Here is a 25,527-nt window from a genome sequence, read left to right as displayed (position 1 = left end):
GCCCATTGTGTCTGTTAGATTTTTAAGAGTTCGAGACCCCAAAATATTAGGAATTATTGTTTTGTGATGACATGATTATGTTGGTAACAATCTCTGTGTTTGTATTGAAAAACTACACAATGTAGGCCTTTACTGCAAGATTATAATTTCTTTAGCAGAGTAAGTGGACATATGAAATGTTTCTTGGACTCTGATTTGACTTAGTGTGGTAGAAAGGGGAGAAGAAAGTCAAGAATGTAATCTCTAATCAGGTTTCAAGATAATCTGGATTTTTTTGAAATCTTTATAAGGTACAATTGACCTTAAATTATTACTTTATTATTTATTTGTGATAAGCTACGGGTTTTGCTTTTTAAAGATTCACTTAGTATGCGGAATATTTCTTACTGGCCATCTTTTTTGTGTGTTACAGCCTTTGATTACTATGCATTTATGTAATGAATGTTAGCAATAGAAGTTGATGCTAATGGATGGGGCACAATCATTTCTCATATAGCTGTCACATGTAAACTATGTTTTAGTATAGCTTAATTCATCCATGATCCTTGAGAAACATGCAAATTTATAACTTATTTTCTTCCAACCTTTCTATGGCTCCAGTTGAACGGGGTCCTGGCAGTTAAAATATAAACTCTTACTAAAAGCGATAGAAACATTCTTCATGGCAAAACATGTATTGTTTGCCTTTCTTTTTCAGCTAATGATGAGCAGTATGTCACACATCCTGTAAATCCAGTAACTGTTATATCCTCATAGCTAATTCAAAGTCCCTTGTTAGAGGAGAGAAAGGAGACACAAAAGAAGATGGATAGTCTAACAGCAGTTTTAAAAAATAACTACTTGTATGGAAAACAAAAAAAGAAAATATGAATTTTGCTAATGTAGTTAATAGGATAAAAATCATGGGAACAACAAAAGGAGAGATGACTTCTGTCGTGGGAGCCGTAAGTCTCCTTAGAAGTGGTTCTTACAATAAATAACGAATAGAATCACATAAGATAGTGTTTAACATTTACAGACATTTAATAGACACTAAGTTATTATTGAGAAACAGTAATTCTTTAGCTGGAAAGAAAATAAAAAACATACTTATTGGTCAGTGTATTACTCTGTTTTCATGCTGCTGATAAAGACATACCCAAGACTGGGCAATTTAGCAAAGAAAGAGGTTTAAATGGACTTACAGTTCCATATGGCTGGCAAAGCCTCACAATCATGGCAGAAGGCAAAGAGGAGCAAGTCACATCTTACTAGGATGATGGCAGGCAAAGACAGAGTGAGAGCCAAGCAAAAGAAGTTTCTCCCTGTAAAACTATCAGATCTCATGAGACCCATTCGCTACCACAAGAACAGTATGGGGAAAACCACCACCATGATTTAACTATCTCCCACCAGGTCCCTCCCACAACAGTGGGAATTATGGGAAATATAACTCAAGGTGAGATCTGGGTGGGGACACAGCCAAACCATGTCATTCCACCCTGGCCCTTCCCAAATCTCATGTCCTCACATTTCAAAATGAATAATGCCTTCCCAACAGTCCCCCAAAGTCTGAATTCATTTAAGCATTAATTCAGAAGTCCACAGTCCAAACAAAGCTTCCTCAGAGACAAGGCAAGTCCCTTCCACCTGAGTCAGAAAAATAAAAAACAAGTTAGTTACTTCCTAGATACAATGGGGATACCGGCATTGGCTAAATACAGTCATTCCAAATGGGAGAAATTGGCCCAAAAAAAGGGGCTACAGGCCCCACACAAGTTCAAAATCCAGCAGGGCAGTCAAATCTTAAAGTTCCAAAATGATCTCCTTTGACTCCATGGCTCACATCCAGGTTATGCAAGAGGTGAGTTCCCATGGTCTTGAGAAGCACCACTCCTGTTGCTTTGCAGGGTATAGCTTCCCTCCTGACTACTTCCATGGACGGGCTGGTGTTGAATGTCTGTGACTTTTCCAGGTGCACAGTGCAAGCTGTTGGTGGATCTGTTATTCTCGGGTCTGGAGGACAGTAGCTGTCTTCTCACAGCTCCACCAGGCAGTGCTCCAGTAGGGATCCTGTGGCAGGGCTCTGACCCCACATTCCCTTTCCTCACTGCCTTAGCAGAGGTTCTCCATGAGAGCCCCACCCCTGCGGCAAACTTCTGCCTGTACATCCAGGCATTTCTATACATCCTCTGAAATCTAGGCAGATATTCCCAAATCCCAATTCTTGACTTCTGTGCACTGGCAGGCTCAACACCATGTGGAAACTGCCAAGGCTTGAGGCTTGCACCCTCTGAAGCCATGGGCCTAGCTCTACATTTGCCCCTTTCAGTCATAGCTGGAGTCACAGGGATGCAGGGCACCAAGTTCCTAGGCTGCACACAGCATGGGACCTTGGACCCAGCACATGAAACCACTTTTTCCTCCTAGACTTCTGGGCCTGTGATGAGAGGGGCTGGCACAAAGATCTCTGACATGTCCTGGAGACATTTTCCCCATTGTCTTAGGGATTAATATTCAGCTCCTCATTACTTATGCAAATTTCTACAACCTGCTTGAATTTCTTTTCAGAAAATGGGATTTTCTTTTCTGTCACATTGTCAGGCTGCAAATTTTCCAAACTTTTATGCTCTGCTTCCCTTATGAAACTGAATGCCTTTAGTAGCACCCAAGTCACCTCTTGAATGCTTTACTGCTTAGACCTTTCTTCTGCCAAATACTCTAAATCATCTCTCCCAAGTTCAAAGTTCCACAAATCTCTAGGACAGGGGCAAAATGCTGCCAGTATCTTTACTAAAATATAACAAGAGTCACCTTTGGTCCACTTTCCAACAAGTTCCTCATCTCCATCTGAGACCATCTCAGCCTGGACCTTATTGTCCATATCACTATCAGGCTTTTGATCAAAGCCATTCAATAAGTCTCTAGGAAGTTTCAAACTTTCTCACATTTTCCTGTGTTCTTTTGAGCCCTTCAAACTGGTCCATCCTCTGCCTGTTACCCAGTTCCAAAGTTGCTTCCACATTTTGCGTATCTTTTCAGCAGCACCCCACTGCTGGTATCAATTTATTATATTAATCTGTCTTCATGCTGCTGATAAAGACATACCTGAGACTGGGCAATTTACCAAAGAAAGACATTTAATTGAACTTACAGTTTCATGTGGCCGAGGAAGCCTCACAATCATGGAAGAAGGCAAAGAGGAGCAAGTCACATCTTACACAGATGGTGACAGGGAAAGAGAGGGTGAGAGCTGAGCGAAAGGGATTTCTCCCCTTAAAACCATGAGATCTCTGAGAACGGACAGACTGTCTGCTCAAGTGGGTCCCTGACCCTCGAGTAGCCTAACTGGGAGATATTCCCCACTGGGGGCAGACTGACACCACACAGCTCACGCAGCTGGGTACACCTGTGAGATGAAGCTTCCGGAGGAATGATCAGAAAGCAACATTTGCTGTTCAGCAATATTCACTCTTCTGCAGCCTCTGCTGCTGATACCCAGGCAAACAGGGTCTGGAGTAGACCTCGAGCAAACTCCAGCAGACCTGCAGCTGAGGGTCCTGACTGTTAGAAGGAAAAATAACAAACAGAAAGGACATCCACACCAAAACCCCATCTGTACTTCACCATCATCAAAGACCAAAGGTAGATAAAACCACAAAGATGGGGAAAAAGCAGTACAGAAAAGCTGGAAATTCTAAAAATCAGACCATCTCTCCCCCTCCAAAGGAACACAGCTCCTCGCCAGCAATGGAACAAAGCTGGATGGAGAATGACTTTGGCGAGTTGAGAGAAGAAGACTTCAGACAATCAAACTTCTCCAAGCTAAAGGAGGAATTACGAACCCAGTGCAAGGAAACTAAAAACCTTGAAAAAAGATTTGACGAATGGCTAACTAGAATAACCAATGTGGAGAAATCCACAAACGAACTGATAGAGATGAAAACCATGACATGAGAACTATGTGACTAATGCACAAGCTTCAGTAACTGACTTGATCAACTGGAAGAAAGGTATCAGTGACTGAAGATCAAATGAATGAAATGAAGCAAGAACAGAAGTTTAGAGAAAAAAGAGTAAAAAGAAATGAACAAAGCCTCCAGGAAATATGGGACTATGTGAAAAGACCAAATCTACGTCTGATTGGTGTACCTGAAAGTGACAGGGAGAATGGAACCAAGTTAGAAAACACTCTTCAGGATATTATCCAGGAGAACTTCCCCAACCTAGCAAGGCAAGCCAACATACAATTTCAGGAAATAGAGAAAATGCCACAAAGATACTCCTTGAGAAGAGCAACTCCAAGACACATAATTGTCAGATTCACCAAAGTTGAAATGAAGGATAAAATATTAAGGGCAGCCAGAGAGAAAGGTTGGGTTACCCACAAAGGGAAGCCCATCAGACTAACAGCAGATCTCAGCAGAAACTCTACAAGCCAAAAGAACAAAGCTGGAGGCATCATGCTACCTGACTTCAAACTATACTACAAGGCTACAGTAACCAAAACAGCATGGTACTGGTACCAAAACAGATATATAGATCAATGGAACAGAAGAGAGCCCTCAGAAATAATACCACACATCTACAACCATCTTATCTTTGACAAACCTGACAAAAACAAGAAATGGGGAAAGGATTCCCTATTTAATAATGGTGCTGGGAAAACTGGCTAGTCATAAGTAGAAAGCTGAAACTGGACCCCTTCCTTACACCTTATACAAAAGTTAATTCAAGATAGATTAGAGACTTAAATATTAGACCTAAAACCATAAAAACCCTAGAAGAAAACCTAGGCAATACCATTCAGGACATAGGCATTGGCAAGGACTTCGTGTCTAAAATACCAAAAGCAATGGTAACAAAAACCAAAATTGACAAATGGGATCTAATTAAACTAAAGAGCTTCTGCACAGCAAAAGAAACTACCATCAGAGTGAACAGGCAACCTACAGAATGGGAGAAAAGTTTTGCAATCTACTCATCTGACAAAGGGCTTCCAGAACCTACAAAGGACTCAAATTTACAAGAAAAAAACAAACAACCCTATCAAAAAGTGGACAACAGATATGAACAGACACTTCTCAAAAGAAGACATTTATGCAGCCAACAGTGACATGAAAAAATGCTCATCATCACTGGCCATCAGAGAAATGCAAATCAAAACCACAATGAGGTACCATCTCACACCAGTTAGAATTGCCATCATTGAAATATCAGGAAACAACAGGTGCTGGAGAAGCTATGGAGAAATAGGAATGCTTTTACACTGTTGGTGGGACTGTAAACTAGTTCAACCATTGTGGAAGACAGTGTGGCAACTCCTCAAGGATCTAGACCTAGAAATACCATTTGACCCAGCCATCCCATTACTGGGTATATACCCAAAGGATTATAAATCATGCTGCTATAAAGACACATGCACATGTATATTTATTGTGGCACTATTCACAATAGCAAAGACTTGGAACCAACCCAAATGTGCATGAATGACAGACTGGATTAAGAAAATGTGGCACATATACGCCATGGAATACTATGCAAACATAAAAAAGGATGAGTTCATGTCCTTTGTAGGGACATGGATGCAACTGGAAACCATCATTCTCAGCAAACTATCAGAAGAACAGACAACCAAACACTGCATGTTCTCACTCATAGGTGAGAACTGAACAATGAGAACACTTGGTCACAGGAAGGGGAACATCACACACTGGGGCCTGTTATGGGGAGTGGGGAGTGGGGAGGGATAGCATTAGGAGATATATCTAATGTAAATGATGAGCTAATGGGTGCAACACATCAACATGGCACATGTATACATATCTAACAAACCTGCACTTTGTGCACATGTACCCTAGAACTTAAAGTATAATAAAAAAGAAAATAAATTAAAGAGAAAAAAAACCCGTGAGATCTCATGAGGCTTATTCACTAACACGAGAACAGTATGGAGAAAACTGATATTATGATTCAACTTTTTCCCACCAGGTCCCTCTCCCAACAATGGAAATTATGGGAGATACAACTCAAGATGAGATCTGGGTGGGGACACAGCCAAACCATATTAGTCAGGAATATGAAAACCTAGATATTAGTAGGTATAAAATAATGGTTTTAATTGGTTTTAAACCCTTGGAGAGGAAAAGATCAAACCAGTAATACTTAAATGATGAAGTTAGTATTCTTTCTATTAATAATTACATAAATCCAATGCAAGCTGGCTCAAGTAAAAAAGAGAATGTATTAGATGGTGTAAATTATGTCTGTGAGTAGCTTTAAGAATGGTTGCATCTAGAAACTCAAGACATGTTACCATGACCATGTCTTTTTCCACCATATCTGAATTCAGGTTCCTCCCACATGGTGGCAAGATGTCACTGCAACTCCAAACTTAGAGCCAATATATTTAGTAGTCTTAAGTGAAAAAGCACCATTTCCTCAACAGTTGTAAAAGACAGGGATATCTTTCAATTGACCAAGCAGGATTTCATGACCATCTTTAAATTATGTATAGAATACACTGATTGACTAGGCCTGGGACATTGCCTGGGACACTGGGAGACCCTAACCTCAATTCCTGCTGCATCCAGGAATTGAAGTTAGTGTCTCCCAGATTACCTGGTCTGAGAGTTGAGGAGCATTTCTCAAGGCTAAAAAGGGTACTGATATATATATAAAAAAAAATTAAATGATTGTGATCGGACTCTTAGTGAAAACTTAGTTTTTGTAAATATTGCCCTCAGATATCTTGAGACAGAGACAAAATGGTGAAAATTGAGGAATAAATCATACAGTTATTTCAGCTTGATTTAATTTATTCATGAAGACCAACATAAAATATGCAAAGGGAAGTGGAGAGGCTGCCCCTTGTACTATAATTAAACATCCCTACTAGCAAGATTAATTATATTTCCTCCATGGTAAGATTTGCATCAGGGCGTGGTCACTAGTGAGCTCTTACTGGCTATATTTTTGACTTCAGAGGATCTAAAGGTAGGTTTGTGTTAAATTGTTTTCCATTGGGTTGTTAACTGAAATTAACTTCTAAGGAAGGGTCTATCAAAAATATCATTTCTAATGCCAAGAAGAGGACAAAACATTATGGGGACAATTCTAGCTACGTTGAGGTACGGGTAGAGTAGAAGAAAAGAGAGCAGAAGATGAAAAATGGAGGAAGGAGAAAAAGCAAGAGTGAAATAGAAAAGGTGAACCTTGTAGAAAGTGACAAAATGCCACCAGCAGTCATCAGAGGGGACCTTGGTTCAGCGTGTCCAATGACTTATCCTTGAGTAAGTCAATGACTATGACACAGTGAATCAAATTCTGTTTTTCATAATGACAGCTCTTAATTCTGTTCATCTGGTTTTTGTTTCTTCTCTTGTTATTCATAGTCCTTACTGAGCATCCGTGGCTCCCTTTTCTCTCCAAGACGCAACAGTAGGGCTAGTCTTTTCAGCTTCAGAGGTCGAACAAAGGACATTGGCTCTGAGAATGACTTTGCTGATGATGAGCACAGCACCTTTGAGGACAATGACAGCCGAAGAGACTCTCTGTTCGTGCCGCACAGACATGGAGAACGGCGCCACAGCAATGTCAGCCAGGCCAGTCGTGCCTCCAGGGTGCTCCCCATCCTGCCCATGAATGGGAAGATGCATAGCGCTGTGGACTGCAACGGTGTGGTCTCCCTGGTCGGGGGCCCTTCTACCCTCACATCTGCTGGGCAGCTCCTACCAGAGGTGAGGCCAATTAAAATTGCAGCTGATGGGAAGAGAGTTGTGAATGGTGCAGGCAGGAGTGTTTTTCCATTTCCACATCTAAGAATTTGTTGAGTTTGTTGCCCAAAGGCTGGGAGTTTGTTCAATCAAGCTATTATCTTGTAAAATTGTTCTATTCAGACTTTTCTACAAAGTAATTAAAAACTTAGGTTGGCTGTCAGAGAATATAATTAGAAGTAATCTTTCATCATTATTACTATGGTATGAAACTCGCCAAAAAGCAAAGCAACAATTTATCAAGCATGGTGTTTGATTAATATAGTTAAATTAAATCCAAGGAAATTAATGCTCATAAATTAAATAAATACTTAAGGATTTTGTGACGGTTGTTCATTTAAAAGGAGATTTGAATACTTCCACTTGCAGTAGATACTATTACTAAGTAGATTTAAATCTCATAGTACAAGATTGCCTCTCTTTGTAGGTCAGAGTGTTGTAACATTTTTAGCAACCACTCTAATGATCCCAACCATTGTAAATTTGTGTAGTGAAGAACCACTCAAAAAGTACCTGGTATGGAATCATGGGTGGTCATTTTTAGAGCAGATTCCAATTTTTATATTATTATCATAAACTCTTATTATAAACAAAGTGGCCCAAAATCAATCACATGGAAAAGGATTTCAACTACATACTAGACATTTATAGGGCTATATTATTGAAATTTACTTCATAAGCCATAAGATGCCTTTAATGTTGGTATTTTTTTATTATACTTTAAGTTCTAGGGTACATGTGCTGGAACCAGCCCAAATGTCCATCAGTGATAGACTGGATTAAGAAAATGTGGCACATATATACCATGGAATACTATGCAGCCATAATGTTGGTATTAAATAAAATTTCATGAGCTAGCAAAAAATATTTTGGCAATGTCACTTGATTGTTTTTATAGCATTTAAAAGGTCTTCTTATGTTTTTTTTTTTTTTTTTTACATAGCTCCATTTATTATCATTGGACAAGCTCTTTGAGCCACATTAAAATGATATGGAGTTCGCTTTCAGTTACCTAATGGTGGAGCTTCTTATCTTGGATTATAAAATACCCATTATCTTCTTCACATTTTTTGCATGGCTTCTCCCCACCTCCTTCTACCAGAGAAGTGTCCAGGTATCCTGGAGTCAGGTTGAACCATGAGAAAAGTAGAACTTTATAGTGGAGGAACCAGGAAGAATGAAGAGAGAACATCAGTTCTTCTTAAAAAATGATAGTAGCTAACCATGTACCAGACACTGTCCAGAACACTTTACATGTGTTAAGTCATTTAACCCATAACAACTCTTTTTGATAGTTAGTAATATTATCCCAATTTTGCAGAGGAGGAAACTCAGGCTTGTGCATGGTGGAGCTAAGATTTGACCCCAGTTATGCTGGTTACTGAACCTACATTCTACCGACACTGAAATATTGCCTCCCATTGAGTTATTTTTAATTTTTTTAAATTGAAAAGAAGAGATGGTTAAGGAAATAAATACATAAACACTTTCATTTTAACCAGTGTTTCCCAAAATATACTTCACTTTCATACTACTTACATCAGAATCTCATGGGATGCTTCTTAAAACTAGAGATTCCTGTGCCTACCCAGACCTATTCAGACCAAAACACTGATGAGAAAATGTCTGGGCATCTTCTTCCTTAACAAGCATCCCACATAATTCTATACATAACAAAATATGTTTATCACTGATCTTGATAAATGTTAATTGGGTAAATAAAAGCAAATCTACAATTACCATGCGTGAACACAGAGAGACTGTCAGTCTGTCAGAAATTATTTAGCATTTATCAATAATTATTATAAATCTCCTGTCCTATCAGAAAGGACGGCACAAATCTCTGAAGGCAAAGTTGGGGCCAGCTTGAAACAAAGCTTCGTGTGATCCCTTTATTTCCTGCTTCCTCAACTTCATTCTTTAATCTTAGAATCTTAGGTGCTTTGGGGCAGGGCACCGTACTATTGAAAAGTTGAGATGAAGGTACAGACAAATGAAGTAGGCTTTTGGAGAATGTAGAGGGGAAATGACAATAGAAAATAAATAGCTATGGGCAAATGACACCCTTGAAAGCACATAATTTCCTGTACTTTACACATAAATTCAATTGAGACAATTTAACTTAAGAAAGAATTTTCTTTGTAGTGTCATTAGCAGTTTTGGAATCTATTTGAAAATTAGACAAATCTAGGTTTGTACATGTGCTTCTGTGTAGAACAGAAGGGACTAGATGATCTCCATGTGATCCTATTGTTTTTCTCCTTAAACCTTTGCCTCTTTCTGACAAGCTAAAGTATTTTAAATTCTGAGAGGCACCCTTTTGATTAAAAGAGTTTTATTTTTAGAGAGAGGTTATTCTTTTCTTACTAATTTTCTTTTTTACCTTAAAATTAATTTTAGAATGATATATATGAATGTTTATGACCATTAGTGACAATCATATGCACTGAGTGGAAATTTTGGTTTTGAATATGTATGCATTAAAATAATTCAGCTTACAAAAGATAAAATACTGCTAATTGTTCACACCATAATACGATGTGACCAAAATAAATAATATTTTGATCATATTATTATATTTTGATCATATTGTTCAAAATTCTCAAATAGGGAAAATCCTCAAATAAATGAAACTTTTTAATTTATTATTAACACTGAGAACTGCATTTGAAATTCTTTAGTTTTACCTTTTTTTCCCCTGTGATAATTAACATCGTTTGATCTACTGAAGTAGGAATAAAATTTCGCCCATGTTGAAATCCTGATGAGTTTATTCTGCAATAGGAGATGATCAGATCACTGTATCATTACTAAAAATCATAATCCCCCACGTTGGTATTACCTCCTTAAATTAGAGTCTCAGTGCCAAGGGTGGATTGTTTTGTGGATTTTTTTTTAAATATAGGGCAAAGTTATAGATTAGTTCTAAAATTTAGTTTTGTAATTAGGAATGTTGGGAAATGTTACCTGTCTCTAATGAATGAAGGCATTTGAAAGCTGGAGTTCACATTTTCGGGGAACTAGTACTGATGCATGTTAAGGAAACTTTCAAACCTTTTTCTTCATATATTAAACTACCTGAATATATGTCTATAAAGATCTAAAAACTCAACTTGAGTGAAAATTAAGAAACAATATTTTCGGTTTGAAGTCCTCAGTAGGACTGGCTGAAATGCTAAAAGGCTATCTGTCCAGTAGTAGACCTGGTACCTCCAGCCCAAATCCCTGGGATGCAGGAATAGGAAAGCCCATCTTGACAAACCCAAGCCTTCCTAAAAGCTGAAAATCTGGTGGACTTTCAAATACCCTCCAATAATTATAATTCCAACAATATCTTAGTGAGCTTTTTACATCTGAGAAAGCATGGTGTATATTTAGTTAAACAACACCCATTATAGGAATGCTTTGGGCTTTGCTGCTTTCAAAAATAGTGGTTATTTCGTCTGAAATTCTATTTTTAGGGCACGACTACTGAAACAGAAATAAGAAAGAGACGGTCCAGTTCTTATCATGTTTCCATGGATTTACTGGAAGATCCTACATCAAGGCAAAGAGCAATGAGTATAGCCAGCATTTTGACCAACACCATGGAAGGTATGTCAAAAGTCCTGCATCATAGTTACTTGGTGCTTTGGTAATGATAAAAAAAACACTTCACAAATTTCAATAAAATACTTCCTGACTTGATACTGTATCATCATTATACATTTTACTATGTAAAAGTAAAATCTGTGAACAACTCATGGATTCTATTATCTTTCATAGATTTTTTATATTTAGCCTCCAGAAAGTTGCTGCAAATTTAAGGTATATTTTGAACACCACTTTCATACATTAAATTCTAAACACTGAAACTTGTATGCATGACATTGAAAAGAGTAATGATAAATGCTTATCCTTATGATGATGCTAAGCCATTTGGATTGTATTAACTGCTTGAGACACAGTTATAGAATCCTATGACTTAACCAGAAATATAAATTAAAAATGTGAATTAGGGTTTAATATTAACTTCCTTGAAGCAAAGTGTTTAAAATTTCATAGTCCTACTTTTGCCTTTCTCTGACTAGATTCTTACAATATATCAGCTTTCTCTTTAGTTGCAGATTTTATCTGAATAGTTAACATAATGTTTAGCACTCTGGATCTCAGAATGCCAAAATAAAGACTTTGGGGACAACTTAATCTGTGATCAATTTCTGGCTCTGCCATATGTTAAATGTGTTAATTTGTGACTTTGAATTTCAGTCTCCTCATCAGTAAAGTGTGGATGATGATGTTTAGGCATAAGGTTGTTGAATGAATTAAATAAGCCTTCTTAGATAAAACACTGACGTATTTGGCATGCAGAAAACAGTTAATAAATATTATCATTATTAGTTGTTTTGTTGTTGTTATTTTTGTTAATTCGCATGTTTTTGCCTTTCCATACTGTAAGAGAATTCAAACAACTATCAACTTCAACTACTTGGAAAACATTTTCATGTAAAATGTATTCTATCCCCCTTCCTTGCCCTCCTATTCTCTCCTCTCCCTATCTCTTCACAAACCTTCTCCCTTATATCCCTTCCCAGGGATGTGTGTGAGTGTGTGTGTGTGTGTGTGTGTAGATGTGTCAAAGGAGAAAAGGTGAATGAAAGCAAAAGAGAGCAAGCATACACATCCCTTTCTTATTAATAATTAGATTTTCTCTTGAGATTGGATAGACTCCTGGAATAATTCTTTTCCAGTCTGTATGCAAAGATCCCATAATATTATTAATACCAATATGAAAAGTCACAGCTAGAAAAAACTCACAGTGTAGATGACTGTGTACATCACAGACAAGTCAGTATTACAAGACCCAATTTTCATAATGTCCTAATGCAGTATCAGAAACCTTTTCACTGATTTCAATGGAATATTAAACTCTAGTACGTTCTTCCCCAACCTCGCCTGCGTTAGCTTGCACTCCCTCTTCCCCCCAGCTGCCAGTAGCTTGCTCCTCCCTGTCCCTCCAGGTAAATCTTTTGAAGATTGTCTGGCCTTCCGCTCCTTGCCATAGCAAAACCACTGAAAGGAAGCTGCCAGTGGTTCTGCTACCGATGTCAGCAGCATGTCTGCTCCCTAAAGCAGGAAGTAGAGAAGGAGACAGGGTAAGTCTCAATCAACAGTCATGCTTTGCACTTCTCATAGCATTAAGTTTGAGCTAAATAAGGCATTACTTACAAAACCTCAAATATCCACAAGATTGGACTTGCCAACTAGTTAAGATTTGGAGTTCAAAATAAATGCACCCACACATCTCTCCATGAAACTATGTGACATGGAGTTGCTTAGGATGGAAAGGATATTCTAGGAATAAGTGCAACCTAGGAAGCTGAAGACTGAGAGTGTTTTCGTTTTATTATCTGCAGAGCTTTTGACTTTGTATATTTGTGAGAAATGATGGCCAAGTTTTTATTCTGCTTTTATCAGTTATCTAGAATGAAAACTGACTTTTCTTTATTCAATTGTATGTAGACACATTGAGTGTGACATTGGTCAAGGTTGGTTGTTAGCAATATCATGTACATGCATACTCAAGGTGACTTAAGATAGTCCTTTTTTTTTTTTTTTTTTGGTTTCTGATAATGGTGCAAAGTTTTCTTGGTTGACATAATCTCTTTCCTTGGGGATCCTTTCTTCTATGTCTGATCATTGTTTAGTTCGCCTTCCCTTTTTATGAACCAGGCTTGTTGATCCAGTTGGCAATTTTTGTTTTCCTTCTTTTTAACTACAGCCACGTCTCTGTTGTCCAGGGTAATGGATAGCCTCATGCTTAGTGAAGCAGTAATGAATAAGCAAAAATGAACAATTTGCTTTTCAAATTTTTAAAAGTGCAAAATCACATAGAAATGTTTTCTGGTCACACCTTTGTGAAGGATGGTGGGAGGGTGAGTTAGAAGCACCTAAAGAATCAAGGTGAGCCAGCAAAAGACACAGACTTATTGTAAGTGATTCTAAGTGTGGATGACCCATGCAGGAATAATGGAGATGTGGCTGCAGTTCTCTCCTGAATGCTTTGCTTTGTTTTAAAGTGTGAGATTCGCCACCCCCCCTCTTTTTTGGAATGAATAATTGAATGATTTTATTTTAGAACTTAAACAACTTTGCTCCGGTTATTCCTACTGTCAAGATGAGTCACACCTGCTGAATTTCATTTTTTAAACTTTTCTCCAGTGTATTTTTTTTCTATCCAGTTCCTGTTTGCTTCTCTTTATTTGCTATTTGACAGTTGGCATGGAAAGAAAAAGTCATATTATGACAGTATACAGACAAAATTAAATTTTGTATCTCTTTTGTTATTTACTGTAAATAATAATATCTCCTTTTAACCTTCAATGTAAATATAAGGTTATTTGGGAGTTCAGAAGTATTTACAAAATAGTGCATAATAACTATATTTTTTCTTGAATTATAAATCAAATATTATTTATTGTTTACAAAGTTATGTACTAAGATAAATGGAAACAAACTGTGCACTTGAAGAATTTCAATATCCAAAGAGACAACTGACAAATCTACTTTTAGTGGAAATTTTAAAAACAATGAGCAATAAATTAATTTACTTTGGAAAATAGAATTATAGAATTGATTTGTGGCGAATGTTGATTAGTAGAAGAAAAATTATTATCTGTTGTTGTGATTGTCCTTTCATAGGCTGGTCACACCCTTACAAGGTTTAGTTCATAGTAAACTGTGCCGGATGTGGACAGATGTACCAGTTGCCACAATAGTATTAAAGTGACTGACTAAAGTCAACTATGCCATGGATTTAAAAAGAAGAAACCTTCCCTATATTTCAGTGCTAAGAGGTGGTGGCCATATTTTGGCAGTACAGGTAATAGAGTGTACAGCAATGATACTGACAGAAAACAACAAATTCTGCGTATTTTTCCACTCATAAGTTGATGAAGAGATTATCTTGCCAAAGGAAGATGGCAGACAATTTTTCACTTCCTAATTCCCCAAATTTCTTTGCCAGTATTTACCAAATTTCAGTACTTTGGGTATCACCTTAAAGGTCTGTGCATTTCTGTCTTCTCTCCCAGTATTTGGTTGAAATTCTTCTTGACATCATTGTACATTTTTCTTGGATAAATGCATTTTAATATAAAATTTTATGTCATAGGTTTGATTGAGAGTTATATATTTCAATACATTAAAATAAATGTATACCATGAAAATGTATGAATTATATGTATATTTCAGTTAAACCTTTTGTATTTTTCCAATAATAAATGAGTTCCACTTTGTGAAATGTTGATTTGTAATAACAGTGAGGACTCCAATTCCTTAGGCTGGAGTATTTTCTCTTCTTTTATGCCCTCTACTTAAATGAGAAATGTAGAGAGATGGAACTTTGTTATGTCTAACATGCAAGCCTATAATCTAATAAAATTTGAGACTTTTAAACTAAGATTGGTGACACTGACAAAATTATCTAATTAGAAGATCACCAAAACATATCTAATTCAAGAAACTGGCATTCAGTGTGACTGATTAAGGTCCTTAGCACATCTCCTGAGATATCTATGATAACATATATACTTCTTGCTCTATCTGGAATATGGGTGAGCTTTAAGTGTACTCAGTGCAAGTTCTAACCACTAGTTTCTAGCAGCCTTGAAGATGAGTATCAGACAATTTAGTTTTTCTGATAGAATCTTGGAAACTATGTTTAGCCAGGATACATTTGGAAACCTTACTAGCCTTTCTGTCCTGATCCTTTCTGTGACAGCAAACCCACTGTAAAATTTTCCCTGTTCCTCCAGCAGATTAACCCATCATATCTTTTAACAACTTTAGATTTTTAAAATTGCTTTAATTTAAACCAAAGACTGCTTAACAGAAAGTAAGCAGTTTTCATGAGGATTCTAACTTTTTTTCTTCCAGAACTTGAAGAATCCAGACAGAAATGCCCACCATGCTGGTATAAATTTGCTAATATGTGTTTGATTTGGGACTGTTGTAAACCATGGTTAAAGGTGAAACACCTTGTCAACCTGGTTGTAATGGACCCATTTGTTGACCTGGCCATCACCATCTGCATTGTCTTAAATACACTCTTCATGGCTATGGAGCACTATCCCATGACGGAGCAGTTCAGCAGTGTACTGTCTGTTGGAAACCTGGTAAGCCTCACTGAGAGTTTCTCTTCCCATTGAAAGATTTTATAATTGCCTTAGTGAATTTTACATATTGCTCTCAAATTGAATATCAACTAATTGGCCATGTATACCTTGACATCAAATGTTTAGCATCCTTTTTAAATAACAAAAATATATTGCTACCATAGTGCAAAAGAGTCAAAGAATTTATGTATAATTTGATTTAGAATTGAATTTAAATTGCGTATTTATTAGAAGATGATTCTGAATTGTCTTCCAAGGACATTGATCTATAACAAAATTCTCACGTATTTTTAAGATATTTAGAATAGGTTCTTTAGGACATGTCTGCATTTACTAAACAAATTATAAAATATGCCCAAGTCAGATAATTTTGAAATATCATTTGTAGGTACCTGAAGATGGACTATGTGGGAGGAAACATCATATGAGGGATTATTATTTTTTGTTTTTGTTTCTTCTACAGTCTTAGCAATATTAAATTTAGAAATTATTTATATAATTCTGTTAAAATATATATTAGCATTCACTGGATACGTATTGATATCATAATGTAGTATAGTATAGTGATAGATATTAGAGTGGTCTTATACAGAGAGACAAAATGAAGAAAATCACGCAAAAAAGTATATTTATACAAGTATAAAATGCTTATTAAGTTCCCAACTTGATAAATGAACATATAAGCAGGTTATATAGAGATTGTAAATAATATGGCCTAAAGTATAACATACAATATTTTTAGGCGCTGAAGTAACCACTACATTTTTGAATTATATTTCAGGTAGGACTTACCTGAATTAAATGATAAAGTTGGCATATGTTGGCCACTTATTTTGTATCAGATACTGGACTAAATGGTTTACATTAACTCTCTCTCTCTAGAGTCCCAAAAAATCAGTCTTAAGATATTTACTATAAATTGTCTGTATTTTGCAGTTGGGAAACTGTATCCATGAGAAATTAACAGAGAAATAGAAGGTCTGAATGCTGTATCAGACTCTGAAAGCTATTTCAGAGACTATTGTAAGCTATGGGCAAAGATCACAGAAGCTTAGAGTAGGACAGGACAATAATATTACCTAGTTCAAATTCAGAGCTATGTAACAATCTCTTCAACATTATTTCTAAAAAAAAAAAAGCGGGATAGTGGGGTGGCAATTGAAACAAGAAAGCCTTTGGAGGTAATATGTTATAATCCAAGTTGAGTGAGCTTAAGCAAAAATAAAGGGAATTCATTACCTCACGTTACTGAAGCCCACTTGGAACTAGTTCTAGGTCCTAACCTGGCTAGATTCAGGTTCTCAGCCAGCATCATTGGGAATCAGCTTCTCGTCTCTCTTCTTCTCAATATGTGACCTTCCTCTCTGGCTGGGTATTTTCTTACTATTGCCAACATTCTATCAACTTTTATTCTACTAATGTAGCTCCAGGTACAGAAAGTTTGTGCTTCCTAATTAGTAGCTTTAATTAAGGCCCACAAATTGAATATCATTGACCTGGTTGGAGTTACATGGCCATTTCTAAATCAATCAGTTACCCTAACTCTTGGTTTTAATGCCATATTTGCCTAAATCAGAATCATATCTTATCACTGGAGGCAGAATAAATGAGTTAAACCATGAAAACAAAAATTAGGATACCATTACCAGAAGGAGGATAGATTCTAGAAAGAAATAACCAATAAATAGACAATTCAAGCTGCGGCTGGTCTTATGTGTTAAGGAATGTAGGATCTGTATCTGAGGTGAATTATGGAATAGTAGAAAATCCATGGGCAGGATACACATTCTTCTCAAATGCCTATGGGACATTCCCTAGGATAAGTTATAGGTTAGGTCATAAAACACACCTCAATAAACTTAAAAAATTAAAATAATACAAAGTATTTTTCTGATAAAAAATAAAATGAAATTAGAAATCAATAACAAGTCAATGTGGAGAATCACAAATATTTGGAAATTAAACAACTTACTCTTAAATAACCAATGAGTCAAGAAGATATCATAAGAGAAATTAGAAAATACTTTAAGGATGACTGAAAATCAAAACAAACCAAACTGAAATGAATGAGGGCTGCTAAAACAATATTTAAAGACAAATTTATACTGTAAATGTCTATGGTAAAATAGAAGATTTCCCAAATTGCTAATTTAAGCTCCTCTTTAAGAAACTAGATAAAGAATAGCAAATTAAACCTGAAGTTATCAGAAAAGGCAAGTAACAAAGAGAAAAATAACAGATAAAAATCAATAAACCCAAAAGTTATTTCTTTGAAAAAATCAACAGAATTGACAAATCTTTAGCTAGGCCAACCAAGAAAAAAAGAGGAAAGACACAAATTATTAGAAGTAGGAATGAAGAGAGGATATCACCATGGATCTTTTAGAAATAAAAAAGGAGCATAAGGAATAGAATAAAATTAAACACCAGCAAACTAGATAACCTAGGTGAAATTGAAAAATTCCTAGGAAATAACAAACTCCCAAAACTGACCCAAGAAGTAGTAGACTATCTCAATATACCTATAATAAGTAAAAATTGAATTTGCAATTAAAAAAAAAAAAAAAAACTTCCCGCCAAAAAAAGCCTGAGTCCAGATAGTTTTCACTGGTGAATTTTGCCAAATGTTTAATGGAGTGTTACATCAATCCTTAACAAACTGTTCCAACAAACAGAAGAGAAGGGAATACTTCTCAACGCACTTTATGAAGCTAGAATTACCCTGATATTAATGCCAGACAAAAATATTATGAGAAAAGAACACAGACACAAATATAGAACAGCCATATCCCATATGAGCATAAGCACAACAATCCTCAACAAAATACTAGAAGCCAAATCACACAACATATTTAGATTTTTGGATTATGTACTCGAAATAAGTGAAACTTATCCCAGTGATGCAAGGCTGGACCAACATAAAAAATTAATGTAATATATCATATTAATTTTTAAAACTATACAATCATCTCTATAGATGCTGTAATCACATGGAAAAAGCCAAAGTGTTTCATGATAAAAACACTCAGTAAACTTCAAATAGAAAAGAACTTCAGCCTGATAAACACCACCTCAAAAGACCCCACACCTATCATCATTCTTAATAGTTACTTTAGATGCTTTTACCTTCAGGTCAAGAAGAAGGCAAGGATGCTTGCTCTTGCTACTTCTTTTCAATACTGTACTGAAAGATCTAACCAGGGAAATAAGACAAGAAAAAGATATTAATGGCATCTAGATTAGAACACAAGAAGTAAATTCTGTTAACGAATACATAATCTTGTATTTAGAAAATCCTATAAAATACACACACACACACACAACTGTTAGAACTAATAAATAAGATTGCAGAATACAAGATCAATATACAAAACTCAATTATATTTCTAAACACTACTAATGAGCAATCAGAAAATAAAATCAGGAAAATTCTATTTATAATAACATCAAAAAGAATAAAATACTTAGGAATAAATTTAATAAAATAAGTGTGAAACTTGTACACTGAAAGCTATAAAACATTGTTGAAAGAAATTAAAGAAGTACTAACTAAATGAAAACACATTTATATTCATAGATTAGAAGAAAATATCATTAAGATGGCAATACTCACCAAATTAATCTACAAATGTAATGCAATCCATATCAAAATCCCAGCTACCTATTTTGCAGAAAGTGACAAATTGACTATAAATTTTATATGAAAATGCAAGAGACCATGTACCATACAATCTTAACTAGAAAAAAAACAAAGTTGGAGAACACAAACTTCCAAATTTTAAAACTTACTACAAAGCAAAAGTAAGCAAGATAGTTTGGTACTGGCATAAGCATAGCTATATACATCAATGGAATCAAATTGAAATTCCAACAGTAAATCATTACATTTATGTTAAATTAATTTTCAACAAGACTACTAGACAATTTTATTAAGGTAAGAAGCCTTTTCAACAAATGGTGCTTGGACAAGTGAATATCAACATATGAAAGAATGGAATTGAAACCTTACTTAATAACATATATACAAATTAAGATAGGTCATAGGCCTAAATGTAGAGCTAAAACTATGAACTGTTAGAAGAAAATTTAGAAGCAAATCTTCATGACCTATTATTAAGCAATGATTTCTTAGATATGACACCAAAAGCACAAACAATAACAATAAGAAAAAAAAAGTTCATTAGCCTTTATCAAAATTAGCAACTTTCATACTGCAAACAATATCATCAAGTAAAAGGACAACTTATAGAATGGAAGAGGACATTTGCAACCCAGATATCTGATCATGATTTGTATCTAATATATATAAAGGATTCTTATAACTCCACAGCAAACAAAATAGATAACTCACTAAAAATGACATATTAACAAAGAAGATAGACAAAAGGCCAATAAGCACATAAAAGATGGTCAGCATAACTGGCTAATTTTAGGGGAAAGGCAAATCAAAACTAAAATGAAACACCACTTCACACATACTAAGATGGCTATAATCAGAAAGAAACCCAATACCATTTTTTGGCAAGGACGTGGAAAAATTGGAATGCTTGTTCTTTATTTTGAGAATATAAAATGATGCAATCACTTTGGATAATAATTTAGCTGTCCCCCAAAAAGTTTAGGTTAGAATTACCATATGACCTGGCAATTTTACTAATTTCTTCGGATATATATCTAAGAGAATTAAAATGTATTTCCACATGAATACTTATAGAATATTATTCATAATACTAAAAATTAAAAACAATTCAAAATGTCTATCACCTGATGAATGGATAAACAATATCCATCCAATAAAATGTTATTCATCCATAAAAGGAATGAAGTATTGCTACAATCTACAACATGAATAAACCTTGAAAACATTATATTAAGTGAACAAAGCCAATCACAAAAGGTTACATATCATATTGCTACATTTATATGAAATGTTCAAAATAGGCAAACCTATAGAGACAGAAAGTAGATGAGTGGTTGCCAGGCAGCAGGGATTAGGGTAAATGGTAGCAACAACTAACTAATGGGTATGTAGCTTCTTTTTAAGGCAATGAAAATGTTCTAAAATTCAATAATGGTGATGATTGTACAAGTCTGTGAATATATTACAAGCCTCTGAATTGCATACTAATATTTCATAGTAGGCATGTTTCACTAATTTTTATTCCAATCACTTATTGATGGATGTTCAAGTTGATTCCAGATACTTTACCACCATGTTGCAGTAAAAGTTCTTGTATATATCACCTTTCATAATGCTGTATTAACTTCTAGAGAATAGATTTCCAGGATTGAAGTATTCCCAATATTAAACATATTTATGTCACATAAAAATTATATGATATGCAAAGAAATAGGAAAATGTGACTCATAGTTAATAGATTAAAGCAGTATGTAGAAATAGATCTGGACATGAATGAATTGTTAGAATAAACAAAAAGGGACTTTGGAGGCCCTATTGTAAATACGTTGAGCAATTTAAAGGAAAAATGTGGTCATAAGGAATAAACAGAGAACATGAGCAGAAAAAAATGAAAACTATAAAAAGAATCATTTAGACATTTTATAATTGAAAAGTACATATTCTAATATAAAAAATTCACTGGATGTGTTTAAAAGAAAACTGCAGATGTCAGAAGAAATAGTTGTTAACTCGAAGCACATTAATAGAAATTATCCAATTTGAACACTAGAGAATTGAAAGGAAAAATGAACTGAGTCTGACTATAATATGGGATAATATCAAGTAGTCTAAATATTTATATAATGGGAGAATCAGAAGGAGAAAATAGACAGAATGAAACAGAGCAAATATTTGAAGACACAATGGCCAAAAATTTCCTAAAGTTGGTGAAAAATATTAACTTACAGACTTTAATGTTACCTTATAAAATGTTAGTGAACATCAAAGGATAAATGTAAAGTAAGCCCATACTTAGACATACCTTAGTCATGCTGCTGAAAACAACAGCAATAACAAAAAGCTCTGGAAACAACAAGAAGAAAATTATTTACTATATACATGAGACTAACGTCTTACCAGAAATGATTCAGGCCAGAAGAAGGTGGCCAGATAAAATAAAGAAATAAAAGCCCATTATTCTACAGAAAGTGAAACTATCTGTCAGAAATTAAAATGAAATAAAGAATTTTAAGATAAACAAAAACTTAAAAAAGCTGTTACCAGCAGAACTACACTACAAGAAATGTTAATGGAAGTTCTTTAGGCCAAATGGGAAAAATAGCAGATCGAAATTTGGTTCTGGGAATGATGGTCACTAGATATGAATAAATGTGGGTAAATACGACAAAAAAGACTATCTTTTTTGTCCTTAATTTTTTTTCACATTTATTTGAGGTTCAGGGGTATATATACAGGTTTGTTACATAAATAAATTGTAAATCACAGGGGTTTGGTATACAGATTATTTCATCATCCAGGTAATAAGCATAGTACGCTGTAGGTAGTTCTTTGATCCTCATCCTCCTCCTACCCTCCACCCTCCAGTGTCTGTTGTCCCCTTCTTTGTGTTCCTATGAACTCAATGTTTAGTTCCCACCTATAAGTGAGAACATGCAGTATTTGGTTTTCTGTTGCTGTGGTAAATTTTTTAAAAAGACAACTGATTGTTTAAAGTGGGGATTTGTAACATAGTTAAGTGTGAAATATGTGAAAAGATTAGAATTTTTTGAGATGGAGTCTCGCTCTGTCGCCCAGCCTGGAGTGCAGTGGTGCGATCTTGGTTCACTGAAGGTCCACCTCCCGGGTTCACGCCATTCTCCTGCCTCAGCCTCCCGACTCGCTGGGACTACAGACACCAGCCACCATGTCTGGCGAATTTTTTTTTTTTTTTTTGCATTTTTAGTGCAGACGGGGTTTCACCGTGTTAGCCAGGATGGTCTCAATCTCCTGACCTCATGATCCGCCCATTTTGACCTGCCAACGTGCTGGGATTACAGGCAGGAGCAACCATACCTGGCCAGAACATTTTATATAAAGTGTTACAATATTAATTCTATATAAAAAATTACAAGAAAGTATCCCTCATGAACACAGAAGCAAAAAATCATTAGCAAAATATGATCAATAAAATCGAGCAATAGAGAAAAAAGTAGTAAATACTTAACTTTTTAAACATGTGGAGATTATCTCAGAAAAGTAAGATTCATTTAACATCTGAAAAGTGATCAATTAATTGGCCATATTACCTCTAAAAGAATAAAGGAAAGCCTAAGATCACCTCAATAGATGCAGAAAAGGATCTGACAAAACTCACCAGCCATTCGTGAGAAAAACTCTCAGTAAACTAGGAATAGAAAGTAACTTTCTCAAGTTGTTAAGGATGTTTAAGAAAACCCTACATCTAGTCAGGTGTGGAGGCTCATGCCTGTAATCCCAGCACTTTGTGAGGCTGAGGCAGTGGATCACCTGAGATTAGGAGTTCAAGACCAACCTGGCCAACATAGTGAAACCCCATCTGTACTAAAAATACAAAAAATTAGCTGGGCGTGGTGGCAGGCGCCTGTAATCCCAGCTACCAGGGAGGCTGATACAGGAGAATTGCTTGAACTCGGGAGGCAGAGGTTGCAGTGAGCTGAGATCAAGCCACTGCACTCCACACTCCAGCCTGGGCAACAAGAGTGAAACTCTGTCAAAACAAAACAAAACAAAATGAAACAAAAAGGAAAGAAAGAAAGAAGGAAAGAAAGAAAGAAGGAAGGAAGGAAGGAAGGAAGGAAGGAAGGAAGGAAGGAAGGAAGGAAGGAAGGAAGGAAGGAAGGAAGGAAAACTCTACACCTAATATTTTACTTATCAGTGAGATGTGTAAGCAGTGAATTCTTGCCGCTTAGAAAAATGGAGTGCTTTCCCCTGAAAATAGACAAATGTGTTGATTTTTACCACTTTTATTCAACCTTGTATTGGAAGTTTTACCAACTGAAGTAAAGGGGAAAAAAACACAAATAAAATGTATAAATATTGAAATGTGGTAGAAGTGTCTATTTCATCAACATGATCATATTGTAGACAATCCTAATAAATCTTTGCAACAGTGATTAGAAATAAACAATGATTTTAAATATTTTATTTGCCATAATAGCAAAAAACACAAAGAATATAGTAATAAATTTAACAAATCATTTCAAGACACCTACACTAAAAACATTGAAACATGGCTGAGAATAACTACAGAAGATTTAAACAAATGGAAATATATATGCCATGTTCATGCAATAGAAGATTCAATATTATTAAGAAATTAATTCTTCCCAAATGTATCTGTCAATTCAACCCAATCCCAGTAAAAATGTCACAGATTTTCTTTGTAGAAATTGCTGAACTGACTTTCTATGCATATACACAGTGCTTAAAATTGCCAAAATAATACTGATAAAAGAATAATGAAAACATTAACATACCTGACTTCAAGGCTTGTTATAAAGCTGTACTAATCAGGAATCTACAGTATTGGCATAAACAAAGATATCAATGGAACATAATGCTGAGTTCATAAATAGATCCAAACTATATGTCAATGGATTTTTTGACAAAGATACTACAGAAAGGAAATAGAAGAAAGAAAGTATTTTCACCAAAATATCAGGAACACTTAAATAAATGTACGGAAAATAAATGAACCTCCCCGTTCAATCTTATGCCACATGCCAGAATCAATATGGATTGTAGACTAAGCAAAAAAGCTAAAACAGATTGGGAGGTTCCAAGATGGCCAAATAGGAACAGCTCCAGTCTGCAGCTCCCAGCGTGAGTGACGCAGAAGATGGGTGATTTCTGCATTTCCAACTGAGGTACCAGGTTCATCTCACTGGGGCTTGTCAGACAGTGGGTGCAGCCCATGGAGCAGGGTGGGGCATCGCCTCACCTGGGAAGCATAAGGGGTTGGGGAATTCCCTTTCTTAGCAAAGGGAAACCATGACAGACGGTACCTGGAAAATCAGGACACTCCCACCCTAATAATGCGCTTTCCAATGGCCTTAGCAAATGGCACACCGGGAGATTATATTCTGCACCTGGCTCAGAGGGTCCCAAGCCCATGAAGCCTCGCTCACTGCTAGCACAGCAGTAGGAGATGAAACTGTAAGGCTACAGTGAGGCTGGGGGGAGGGGCGTCCACCATTGCTGAAGCTTGAGTAGGTAAAAAAAGTGGCCAGAAAGTGTGAACTGGGTGGAGCCCACCACAGCTCAAGGAGGCTGGCCTGCCTCTGTAGATTCTACCTCTGGGGGCAGGGTATAGCTGAACAAAAGGCAGCAGAAACTTCTGCAGACTTAAACATCCCTGTCTGACAGCTTTGAAGAGAGTAGTGGTTCTCCCAGCATGGAGTTTGAGATCTGAGAATGGACAGACTGCCTCCTCAACTGGGTCCCTGACCCCTGAGTAGCCTAACTGGGAGACATTTCCCAGTAGGGGCTGACTGACGCCTCATACAGCCAGGTGTCCCCCTGAGACGAAGGTTCCAGAGGAAGGATCAGACAGCAACATATGCCATTCTGCAATATTTGCTGTTCTGCAGCCTCCACTGGTGATACCCAGGCAAACAGGGTCTGGAGTGGACCCCCAGCAAACTCCAACAGACCTGACACTGAAGGTTCTGACTGTTAG

At 36.1% G+C, this 25,527-nt stretch overlaps 1 protein-coding gene across 3 annotated transcripts in view; it reads left to right on the top strand.

Annotated features, from left to right (window-relative positions):
* Positions 1-25,527, top strand: part of SCN2A (sodium voltage-gated channel alpha subunit 2) — a 163,825-nt gene that overhangs the window by 79,551 nt on the left and 58,747 nt on the right. For all 3 annotated transcript variants that reach the window (XM_050752895.1, XM_050752893.1, XM_050752894.1), the window contains 3 exons: positions 7,374-7,718; positions 11,216-11,348; positions 15,672-15,910. In XM_050752895.1, coding sequence (XP_050608852.1) covers positions 7,374-7,718; positions 11,216-11,348; positions 15,672-15,910 — 717 coding nt within the window. The remainder of the gene's footprint in view (positions 1-7,373; positions 7,719-11,215; positions 11,349-15,671; positions 15,911-25,527) is intronic.

The sequence above is a fragment of the Macaca thibetana genome, chromosome 12 (assembly GCF_024542745.1).
Source record: "Macaca thibetana thibetana isolate TM-01 chromosome 12, ASM2454274v1, whole genome shotgun sequence".
In the NCBI taxonomy this organism is placed as follows: domain Eukaryota; kingdom Metazoa; phylum Chordata; class Mammalia; order Primates; family Cercopithecidae; genus Macaca; species Macaca thibetana.
The sequence above is the reverse complement of the archived record's forward strand: the minus strand, read 5'-3'. Positions and strand labels throughout refer to the sequence as shown.